General features: G+C 30.8%; 1 protein-coding gene across 1 annotated transcript in view; it reads left to right on the top strand.

The window, feature by feature from the left end:
* LOC107361390 (hemicentin-2-like) overlaps positions 1-12,918 on the top strand; it is a 74,483-nt gene that overhangs the window by 55,842 nt on the left and 5,723 nt on the right. Inside the window, exons 8-10 of the mRNA XM_015928213.3 lie at positions 405-884; positions 1,875-2,144; positions 3,999-4,388. Coding sequence (XP_015783699.2) covers positions 405-884; positions 1,875-2,144; positions 3,999-4,388 — 1,140 coding nt within the window. The remainder of the gene's footprint in view (positions 1-404; positions 885-1,874; positions 2,145-3,998; positions 4,389-12,918) is intronic.

The raw sequence follows: 12,918 nt of genomic DNA, 5'->3' as shown, positions 1-12,918 counted from the left end.
AAATTAACTGGAAAACTGAAAAATATAAAAAGAGTTAAAACTATCCATTAACAGTCCAAAGAAACTGTTGCATATTCATTGCCCCATTAAAATATAAATAACCAGTTGACATTCAACTTTAAACAGGTCTAAAGTCATAAAGTTTTTCATTCTCAGAAAGTTCTTGAAACAACTTCAGAACGAAATTCTAATATGCGTCAAAATGTTCGAATAAAAAATCCACGATGAAGTTTTTATCGCGTTTTTTGATTTTTTTATTTAAAACAAGTTACTTGAGTCTTCCAGCTAAGCAAAAAGTAAACTAAATCTTTTGACGTTTGAACCAATTCTTTATCCAAGAGCACAAAAAGAGTTGATTAATTGTCATTTTTTCTGTTCGTATTTTACCTTTGATCGCCATTCAGGAGCTCCTCGTTTGATTAAAGGCCTTCCAGTAACAATGGGAATATTGAGGAATCAATCGGTTACTGTTTCCTGTCAAATTGAATGTGAACCTTTATGTCCAATTGAATGGTTCATCAACAATGAAAGTCTTGGCGTAGCTTCTTCTTCATCATCATCACCACCATCTTCATCATCAGCAAGAGTAACAACAGCAACAGCCTCATCATTATCCAGTGATGCTTACGATACTTTAGCCGATGGTTATGAGGTTATCACTGAAGGATCAGATGAATCTTTGTTATCCTCATCATCAGCCTTTTATCACATTAACTTTTCATTGATCAAAGAGGATGCTTCATCTAATCAATTAGCTTCCTCATTGAGCTACCTTTACATTAAAAATAATTCATGGCTTCGGGATAATGATATAATCTCTTGTCAAAGTCAAACAAATGGATTAGGACCACCAGTAAAGAGCAGCACAATCTATCGAAATGAATGTAAGTAATATTGAACAATCAGTGAACCTTGAAAAGAGAAGACGAATTTTGAACAGAAAAAAAGGTGAATTAACTTAATCACTTGCAACAAAAATCACTCCAAGTGTGAAGCTATATTTGAATGAAAGATTAAAAGAGAGAAGAGTTGAGGTGCGAAAAAAGCAGGAAAAAAGTGAAAGATTAATGATTGTGTTTACTCTTTTTTATTGCAATAATAGAGTGCAAATGAAGGTAAATGATATTTCAGTGTCAATGGATAAAGACAATATAGTAATGAGGAAAAAGTGAAACTAACTTTTTCCAAACAGTTTACAAGAATTGAACTGAAAAGTTATTTCTCTGTGATTGCATGATATCGAAAATTCAAACGACTGCAAATCGAGTTGAACAAAAGTAGTTTTATAAGGGAGAAAAAGATCTCTCAATGAAAAGCTGAACTTTTTTCCATGAAATAGTTGATTCACTTTTTTTCACCTTTGAATAAATTTATCGCAATTAACTTTTAATTGAAAGATATTTAAATTTTCATTGCAACTTTACGCTAATTATGTGATCACTCGACTAGCAAATTGTTTTATTCAATTACAGTTTACCAAGGATTGCAATTCCAACTGAAAAAGTATTCGTTTTTTTAAACTTTTTTTCCCTTCGAAAGTCAACTCAAACTTGCTCAACAAAATTACATTTGTTTCTTGATTAAGAGTAAACTTTTATTAGTCGATCAAAAAGAATGCAAATTTTTAATTGTTCATTAATCTACTCTCATTGGTCTAAATAAGGTCATGAATCCAGAGTCAGAACTCGATCATACAAGTTAATTTTGTAATCGAAATTACTTTTGTTTTGATATTTTCGAGATTATTTTTTCGCTTTTTTCTGTTCTTTACGATTTCGCTCGTATCATGAGATGATTTTTCTTCAAATTTTTTATGGAAATTATTATTAATCCAATTTCTTTTTTTCTTTCATTGGCTGATTTCGATTGAAAAGATGCTCCTGAAAGAGTGAAAATTTCAATAAGCCAATTAGAACTGTTGGAAGGAGATAAATTTGCCGATAATTTGGTTGTTTGCAGTGCATCAGCCAATCCAAGTGGACATTATCACTGGATAAAAGGATCCACTGGTCAATTAATCTCACAAGGAGCCAACCTTTATTTCAATGAAACTCGAATAAACAAAGATTTAAGAGATAATTATACTTGTGTTGTTACAAATAAACATGGATCAGGACAAGCTCATTTCATTTTGAACGTTTTATGTAAGTAACGTTTAACCTCAATTGAACCAAAAGTGTTTCAATGAAAAAGAATCTTAAAGTTAAAAATAACACAAAAAAGGATAAACTTCAAACAAAGATTGATAATTTTCTCATTACACTGAAATGTCGAAAAAATTGAGGTCAACATTTTTTTGCAATCAAATTTTTCCATCTTACCTTTGCTTCTGCCAATGGTTTTCAACTTTTCTTCATGATGTTGACGATAAAAGTGAGGAAATGTTGTAAAGAATCTGAACCATTGGAATGATCATTAACATTATTGTTTCAACATTTTACTTTTGCTCAGTGGTTCAATTGTAACTTGATCATTGTAAAAGAGTTGGACACTTAAGGATGAAAAAGGTGTTAGAGATGAAACAAAAAACGAATCAATAGTTTTTTCAGATAAATATTTTTCTCTTTACTTTTCTTTTTCAGTGTAAACTGATATTGCCATTTGAATTGTTCACTCATCATCGTCATCATCAATGTGTTTTTATTTTCCTTTTTCTTGTTTTCTTTTTTTTTCTTCGATCAACAATTAGGTTGATGAAGAAGATGAAAAATGTCAGGGAAACTTGTGTTAATAAGGTGACCACAGAAAATGGTTGAAACTGATCAATTGTAAGAAAAGATGAAAGGTTTGATAATGAACCAGAATCATGATTGGATTCGCCAGTCATGACTTGAATTGAAAGTGAATTGAAATTGGATAACTTTTCCTCGTCTTTTCTCTTCGTTTAGCATTCATTCCTGCAATAAAATCTCTTATTCTTTTATCGCAATTTCATGGTTAGCGAACAATTCAAGATTGAAAAAGGTTAAAATTAAAATCAGATTTTTCATGAAACGATATTGAATGAAAACACAGAAAAAGATTATGATAATGAGCCGTTACTTAACATTGAATTTCAAGAGATTTTTGATCTGATAATAATCGAAATGAAAGACTTTCATCAACATTTCGAAAAAATTTTATCGACAAAAGTTCTGTGTTAGAGTTGATCGAAAATATTTCCTTTCGAGAAAATTTTTTTCTATTCAGCTTAAAATTCTTATATTTTCTTTAATCGTTAGGATTGTGAATCGACCAACGATGGTCATTGTTAGGTTTTCGAGTAGTTGAGTTTTTGAGCGATGATCTTTGCTGTATTTTTGAACTTTAGAGCAATTTGAATTTTCTATTTTAAGACTGACGACGTTTGGGTTTGAAACGACATGAATGATTGATTAGCGTTTTTGGTTCAGTTGAAATAACCACTTAATCAGATTACTTGAATCAAATTTTTGGTTCTCCAAATTGAATTACACTTTTAGTTAACTGTTAATATCAAGTACACTTAATCACAAGTCACTTAATTGAACAAGATTGTTGACAATTTGTTTTCTTTTCAACATTGATTTTCATCGAGTCAACTAGTTTATACAAATAATAACGGTTAATATTTGCAAATTAATGCAATTTATTGAACAACTTTTTTACATTCAACTTTTCTTGTTCCATTTCACGTTGAATTGAAGATTGTTCAAGATTCACAAATATGATAAACTAATGGCAGAAGAAGGCTCATTTACATGATAATTCAATTAAATGTATTGATCAAGAAAAGCTTCACAACTAAGAAGAAGCTTAGAGAAAAATCTCGAGATGTTCAATAGCGATAAAAATTAGTTCTGTAACATGATGAACAGTTAATTATTGGATCAAACAAAAAGTCAAAGTTGTTCAATTAAAACAATTGCTGTTGATTAAATTAAACAAAGCCACAAGATCAAGTGGTTTTCACTTTGACTAATTCAAAGTCTATTGAGTTTCGAAAATAATAAATTTTTTTTTGCTCATCGATACTTTAGATCGTCCCGAGTGTTTTATTCACAAGGAATCACTTGGTGGTAATCGATGGCTCTTGTCTTGTGAAGCAACTTCCAATCCTCCAGTTCTTAACTTCACTTGGTATCGATATAATCGAACTGTTGGTGAAACAGTTTCCTCTCTTTCATCTTCACTCGCTTTATCATCTTCATCAGCTCAATCAACTTCTCCGTCGACAGTTAAACTGGAGTTTCTTTCTTCTGGTTCCAACTCTTTTCCAGTTTCCTCTAAAAGGCTGGCAAGTCTATCTGAAGATCGACAAAGTTCAGTTCTGGTTTTGGAAGAAAATGATTTAGAAGCATATTCTTGTATAGCAACCAACGTAATTGGAACTTCACTTCCATGCAGATTAAAGCAAGTTCAAATTAACGGTAAGTGTAACAGCTCCACATAATTAACCATAGAATTTAATTCAAAGTGAAAACTCGATAAAGGAAGAGAATATTGACCCACCTAACCTGTGAGCAGGAAGTTATGGCCAAATTACTACTTAAGAATCTGAGATTTTCTCAGAACTGAGTTGAACTAAAGGATAAGAATTTAAACAAAACTTTATCTAGTGATTGAAGAATTTAACCCCGGGCGTGTTTTTTTCATTTTACGCCTTCATGCAGGCATGAGTCACGAACGGTATGTGCTACAGATCTCAGACTTGAACCATGTGCTTAGTCAGATTGCACGACCATAAGTTGAAATGCTCAAGGTTATTCAAGGTCAAATTTCGCGGTTTCAGAAAATGACCTTCCAATGTCGCTTAAAAGTCAAATAAAAAATTGACCTTGAATAACCTTGAGCGTGTGAACTAATGGTTGATCAACCTGCCTAAGCTCCCAGTTCAAGTCTGAGGTCTTTAGCACTAACCGTTCACGAGTTATGCCTGTATGAAGGCGTAAAATGAAAAAAAACACGCCCGGTACAAAATTTTCAGAAATTTCGCGCTTCTTTGGAAGGTCTGGTCTTGAAACACAGTCAGTTCTCTTAATACAAACCTGAACTTATCGTAGTTTAATTTATCGAATGGTCAAACCTAGAATTGTATTGCGTATTTTCATTTCTGGTAAAGTTGTTTTGACAGGATCCATAGTGAGGTCGGAAATTTATGAAGCATTCGACATTTATTTCATTCTTAAAGGATTTCGCAAACAATGATATTAATGATGTCCACACACTTTTATTTCAAAAATCATTGGTACAAATAAATTAAACATTGATTGGCATATTCTATGATTTGCAAAATGAAGGTTCCGACTAATCTTTCTCCTATAATGTAATCGAAGTATTGCGGAGCGTTTTCTGTTGTTGTTGTGGAAACAGTTCTGTAACAGTGATGAGACCTTTTGGTCTCACTCAAGGCTCATGTTATCCGGATGGATTTGAGGCCAAAAAGAGTGCTAAATTAATCGATAGAATAAAACTCTAACTAAAAAAATTTGATTCTTAATATTTTTACAGGCTCCGAAAATTCACAAATTTCATATTGATCAATCATATGATGGTGCGATAGAATATATCTGATCTACTCACTAAAGCATGAGCTTTTATTCTACATCAAATGAATTTAATTATTCGAATTAATAAAATTGTAATAACCATTTGAATAGAATGTTAAGAAATTTTTCCAGAAATCGAGATTCTAATGCTTTCTGTTTTCTTTGTAAGAAAATTGATTTTCAAGAAAATGAAAGATTATTATTTACAGTTTTTCCAATTGCTTCGAATAATCTGATAAATGAAATTGTGTTCATTGATTGTAAATGTAAATACTGGAATGGACCATCAATTCAGGATAAACTTCTTGTTTCCAAAAAAGTCTCATATTCGATTCGAATCATCATTATCATTTTTCATCAACATCTTCATGATGATCAGTTGAGTTTCGATTCAAGTTAGTTGACAATTGGTTCTGGTTCGAGTTTACCGAGTAAAGTTTTTCCCTCATTCCTAAATTTTTCGTTGTTCTTCATGTTCATTCTTTATTCACTCACCATTTACTGTTCTTTATCAATGAGCCATGTTAAGAGTTTAACTGAAGGCGAACCAGTTGAAAGCAGTAAAACTGTAAGTTAAAATTAACCCTAAAAAGTAGAGAAAAGAATATCACAGCCAATGAATTTTCCATTGAATTTGAAAAGGAAAAGTTGACATTATCATGATGATGAAAAAAAGGAAAAGAACAAAAAGAGAACAGAAAAAATTAAATTTCATTTGATCAACAAAAGTTTCATTTTGTTTCTTCCATTCCCTGTTATCTTATATTTTGTGGTTTGAAGAGAAAAGTTGAAGTCAAAGTTAGGAATGAAAATTTCAATTCTTAAATTCATTTCCTTTCGTAAGCTACTTAAACTTTGATTTCAATCATTCATCATTCATCGTAATTCCTATTATTTCAATTTTCCACTTCATCATTCACCAATAAGTCGGCATCACCAAAAGTTCATTCTTATTCATGGCTGCAACTTTTTCCATCTGCTTTTCCCTTAACCCTTTTCTCAATTTTGCTTCTTTTTCCTTCTTTGCTAGAAAAGTCTAAAGAGAAAAAAAGAATTTCTTTCTTCAGGAAGTTCCTATTATATTTCAAAATGTATTAAGTTGGAACATGAAAGTATTCAGAGAAAATCACGATTCTTGGAGAATGAACAAGATGAACGAATCTCGGATGTTGAAATATTTCTACCATTCTTCAACTAAAACAAACATATTTTTGAGTTTTCAGTTTATTCCAAACTTCGATATTAAAAAGAAATCATGAAATTCACTTTAACCCTTTACAGATGCTCTGAAATTCGAAAATTTTCATTTTCCATTTTCATTCCAATTCTTTTTTACATTCCATTTCTCACCACAACTCGATATCATTATTTTACCATGAAAACGATTCCCTGAACTTGGTGTTTATTTTGAATTTAATGACATTCTTTTTGATCATGACTGATTAACAAATACTTTATTAGCTATAAATATTTATGGTGAAAGACATTTTATGCTGATTTTGTTTCCTTTCAAATAACCATTAGCATTAACATGAAACTTTCTCATGTTTGTTGCTCTTTTAATGTCATTAATATCATGTTGTTGAAATAAAAAGAACCAAATTTGCAACTGAATAATCCATTTCAGCTTCTCGTCCCTTCCATTGTTGTAAAAGGCAACAGGACAGGGTTTCATGATAAGTAGAGAAACCATTAGATGGTCATTAACATATTTTTTTACACATCCATTGACATTGAATCAACATTTTAACCTCAAGATGAGCAAACAATAACAAACTTATTGATGGAAAAAGATTTCGAGAGAAAAAAGGTGAAGAACAAGAAAAGGTTTAAAACCACAGGTTAATGTGATTTTAAATGTGAAACTCATTTTCAGGCTTTATTGATTGAAAAGCCTTTTTTTAAACAATAATTCCAACCATCTGGAACTGAGTTTCATGTTTTAATGCCATTTTTAGACAGTAAAATCTTTTTCCATCAATTCAACTTTTTCTGATACCATTACCAATAGAATAGTGTTTGTGACTTTTATATCAATGCTCATATGCACAAGAAGGAATTGGAAAGATTGGTGCATTCATCGAAAAAATACCGAAACTGGCGATAACTTATCTTACTAGATCCGCTAGTTGTGACTATGCACATGCAAATACCTAAATTCACGATAAATATGGAAAAGGAAATATTGCAATAACTTCAAAATATACGGGGCGTTTTTATCATGTAAACCTGTTTACACCTATAACTCACGAATGGTTGATGCTAAACATAATAGATTCGAACCATGAGCTTATACAGATTGACGAACTATAAGTTTGATCGCTCAAGGTCATTCAAACTGACTTCAGCATTTGACCTTTGAATGACTTTTTGTTATGCTGCTGTCTAGAGTAACTAATACAAGTGGAAACCACGAATTTTACAATCAAATCAATTAAAAAACTTAATGACTCCCCCTATGCGGAGAGAGACATAGAAACTACAAAAAGATGTCAATTGAACGAATTTTTTTTTGTTCACAACTTGATACAAGCTCTGAATATTTATTCCGTTTAGAGCATAAAGGCTTGAATTGGGCAGTTGAAGTAATATATATTAACAAAGTCGTGATCGATTATCACTAATCACAATGGTGATAACTGAAAGAAAAGAAAAAATGAGTAGTATGGTAAAGTCCGGGTCTGGGACACCATCTTGCCGGGTCTGGGACAAATAAACTAAAGACAATTTTTAAATGAAAAAATAAGCTTTCTTAAATAAAAAATTAGCTTTTTTAATGATTGCGTCCCTCCTCGCCTGTAAATTTGTCCGCTTTGGGACAGATTACTCAAAACTATATAAGACAATTAAATATAAAATAGTATAGGTAAATATGGATGCTCTCAAGTATAAGATCTTTGGGACCTTAATGATCCTAATCATGTTTTTTGTTCTATTAATTCGTACGTTCTATTATCCTACAAGTCAACATGTCATCAAACTCGCTTAGTTTTTCAGTAAGATCGAGATGGGCAAAATTTACAAAGAAAAATATGAGATTAAAAAAGAAAAACACAAAAAGGTAAAGAAAGAAATTGATGATTGCGTTCTGGCAATAGAAGATTTAACTGAAATTTTATCCGCTTCTCAAGATAGGATTGGTAATCTCAATAAAGAAATAGAAAACAAGCAGGCCGAAATAGCCATTTTGGAGGATCAAAAAAATGAACTAATTCAAGATCGGAATAATATTGATTCATTTTTGAGATATATTGATATAAAATGTGAAAGCTATTTCGGAATTCCTCAAGAGGAATTCCTTCAAAGATACACTCAGTGGGCTGAAGCCCGAACAAGAGAGCTCGAGCAGAGCCGAAATTTGTAGGAAAAATATTATTATAGCTAAAAAGCCAATAAAAAAGCTTATTTTTCCATTTAAAAATTGTTTTTTATTTATTTGTCCCAGACCCGGACTTTACCATACTACTAAAATGAAATAAAATAAAATAATGATTAACTTAAGAAACACATTTTGAGAAAAGTACACAGTTGAACAAGAAATTTTGTATTTTTCAATTAACTTTGATCTTTGAATATGCAACTCGATGAGTTGCAGATCGTTTGAACTCTCGTAAAATCAAAATGTTCAAGCTTTTCTCGGCTTATTTTAATCGCATTTTAAGTCTAAGATGAAGTTTCTTTAAGATGACATGAAAGCTGTTTGATTTGAGTTGCAATTGCAACTTTTTATTTGGTCAAAGTTAAGAAAAATTACTTTTTACTTTTCTCGGTTTAAACGTAGATTGATTTGATTGAGCTGGTTACAAAGTAAGAAGTAAGATTGAACCAAAGTCATAAGCTTTATTGACAATTTTACATTTAAACCTGAAACAGTTGAGGAAATAAAAGGCCAACCAATGGTAAATTTGGAATCACTTTTTTCTTTCTTCCCTTTACACCATTACAATTTTTATTTCAAATAACCTTTTCCTTTCCTGTTTCATTTTTATTCAACCAGAATCGAAAGCATCATCATCATGATACAGATTCACTTAAAAGTTGCCACCATTTCCTGTTTCAATTGCTTTACTTTGATTGGTTTACTCAACTTTTCATGTTGCACATTTTTCACGTCACTTTTCATCAAAAGTTTCGAACAAGTTTACCACTAAATGTTGGCCAAAACATCAAGTTGTACTTATACATTGACTTTAATCGTTAGGTTCTGAATAAAGTTGATTTCATCAATTCGAAAGTCAAAAGGGTTCTAATTGACTTGATTGATTCAAAGATTGATGCTAAATGAACAGATGAATCAAAAAATTTTCTATGCATCAAAGGTTTATTCAAAGTTTACTGAACTACTGAACAAAAGAAACTTGAGCTCATTTTAAGAATCAGCGGAAATTTGAATTTATTTCGAACAGATTTGTAAAATTTTACAAGAAATCGAAACGAATTTCGTTCAAATTGAATCATTCATTCCCTCGTCTTTGAACCATAATCAGAATACAACAGATTATCAAGCAAAATGATAGGAACTTTATTCAATCATTTGTCATCGAAGGTTGAAGAGTTTCGAAACACAAAAAAATCATTTTTACCGACAAAAATAAACTTTTTATCCTTGCTCATTATGATCATGATGAATGCACAAAAACGTATGGAAATGATAATTCATTTAAAACTTGACAGTTTAGTTTTCATTGGTTGTTCAGTAAAAGGTAAAAACTTTCAACTCATTGGTTAAACATGAAAAAAAAGTATGTTAATCTGGTTAAAGTTTACTGGAAATTTGTGGATAATTTATAAAGTCAAATGTAATCAACTTTTAATGAAAGTAACTCTTTATTGTTCTCTATTGATCATGATATTTTCATGTGTTCCCTTTCAACTTTACTCTTCTTTCAGTTCAACTTTTCTCTAACTTCTAATCTTTTCAAATATAAAATGATAAATTAGGGTTCATCATCATTCATTTTAACCTGTCAAAGGTTGAAGAATAAAAGGAAGTTTCAGTTTATCAGATGACATGAAAAACACTCACTAAACAGACGAGCAAAAAAAAGCTCCAAAAATATGAATCTTTTTTTTCTCTTCGTTCTTCAACATTTTCCACTAATCTTAACCATCATGATAAAGTTGCACTCCTTTTATCATGAGTTTACTCATTTTTTTCGTCATGAAAGATATTTCTCCAAGGGTATTATTCTTCATGTGCAAAGTCAATAAAAGTCGATTTTTTATACAAACTTTTTCCTCTCTTTCTACTCGAACCTTGTTAACTTTTGATTCATTCAACCTGAACTTACCTGATCTTTCATGAGAAATTAATCAACAACAAATGAAATTAAAAAATGATTCTCTATTAATAGACTTTGGAACTTTTTTTCTTCGACTTTTTTACCTTGGAACATGAAAACATGGAAAAACATGGAAAAATTGATAACCAAAGTTGAAACTTTTTTATCAGTTTTGCAACTTTTCGTTTTCATTAAACTTCTTTTTTTCTGTTTTTGGTTTTCATTTTTCAAAAAAAGTTCTGAAAACTTCGCCAAACCTTGCCTTCATCAGTCTAGATTAAATACGCTAAATGTTCAGTTTTTCAACTTCTTTTTTCGTCGATTCTCTGATTAGTTGATAACATTTTCTCATTCATTTTTGCCTTTTTTCCTTTTCTTGGCTTTTCGTTCTTACCTTATCTCACCTTTGTTCAGTCTATTTATGGTTCAAGATTTATGTTGAATCTGCAAAAATACCTTTGGGAGGTTATCTCTTGTTTCATTCTTTCCTCATCATCTCAACTTTCTGTTTCTTTATCATTTCGATTTTTACTTCATTTTCTTTTCTACCTTGACTATTCCATTGACAAGTGAATCAATGGTGATTGACAAGCTTCTTTATCGTATAAACATAAATACATAGTTTCCAGGATAAATAGCAAGCAAGCACTTTATTTGATATTAGTAAAGAGTCTCATGGTACCTGGAATATTGAGGTAAAAAAGGTTACAACAGATAGTGATGATTATGATGATAATAGCGATGATAAAGTCTATTAACTATCAAGTGACCTTATCCATTTTCGCCTCTTACTTGATTCGCAGGTCAATCATCCGTGTCATTGATCGATTGCCGTGTTTTAAAGATAAGAAAATAATTTTTTCTCTTCATGATAAACTATCTTTTTCGTTCTTTTCAAACATTGGAATGGAAAGACGAAAAAGATCGCTTTGCGTTTTCAATGTTTAGAAATTTTCCACTGATTCATGATATTGGTTCATCGAAGGAAGCATTTCCAAAATCTGAAAATTGTTTTTGAAGTTGAAAGATGTTCAAGATTTACAGATTTGATAACAAGTAATTCCTCAAATAATGTAAGAACAGAAGACTTGAATTTTGGAAAAAAAGAAACAAAATATACAAGATTCAGGTGGAAAAAGGTAGAAATTGAAATGATAAAAAAAAGAAAATCTTAAAATCTCATCAAAGAAGTAAAGAGATGAAGAAAAGTTTTGATCTGAAGAAGGAAAGATTCTGATAAGTTGAAAAAGATTTCAGTTGAAACTGATAAAATTGTATTGATTATCTTTTCCAAGATTATTTCCTCATCTTTTCTCTCTCATCTGCTAATCTTTGGAAATGATGAAAATATGATGAGAGTGGAAAAAATGTATCAACAATTGACATTAAAGGTGTTGGTTTTGTTCGATGGAAGAACAAAGTTTTGGAAAATAAAATTTCAAGTTGAAGGAAAAAAATTGAAGCTCACCTTACGTTTGGTTCAGTAACAATTTAAAACATAATCATCTAATCATTTGAATCGTTCTAATAGTTGTTGACTTGAGAGAGCAAAAAAGGAATCTTTTTCTTTCCAAATTTTCAACATTTTCCTCTTCAAACCTCTTTGTCAACATATTATATAAATGTTTGTTTCATCTTTTTTTGCTTCATTCACCATCATTTCCACCTTTATTTGACCTATTATAAAATTGTCTTCTTAAAAGCTTTCCAAATCTCGAAAAGTAAGGAAAGGCTGACAAAAATCGTTTCTCGATAAACAAATTAAACCTTTTTTAAGGATAAAAATTTCTTTGCCATATTTTCGCTGAAATTCAGATGAAACTCAGCACAACTTTGTAATTATTTTTTGGCACACACTAAAATAATGACCTGTGATGCTGAATTTAGAAATTCTTTATTTAAAATTTCGATTCAAGAGATCAAAATATGCAGCTCTTCATGAATGTAAAAGCAAATGAAGCTTTTTTCGCAGAAATCATTCTTAAACAAAATCAAAATTAAAATGTTTTACTGTTCCATTTGCCATATTTAGCTTGAGCAAGTTTATCATTCAACAGAGGTAATAAGTTTAAGTCAAGTTAATGAGAATGTCGAACATGGAGCGGGATGAAAAGAGAATCAACGGCATC

Source organism: Tetranychus urticae, chromosome 1 (genome assembly GCF_039701765.1).
Source record: "Tetranychus urticae isolate SD_2017Ah chromosome 1, NJAU_TeUrti_SD_1.0, whole genome shotgun sequence".
Classification (NCBI taxonomy): domain Eukaryota; kingdom Metazoa; phylum Arthropoda; class Arachnida; order Trombidiformes; family Tetranychidae; genus Tetranychus; species Tetranychus urticae.
The sequence above is the reverse complement of the archived record's forward strand: the minus strand, read 5'-3'. Positions and strand labels throughout refer to the sequence as shown.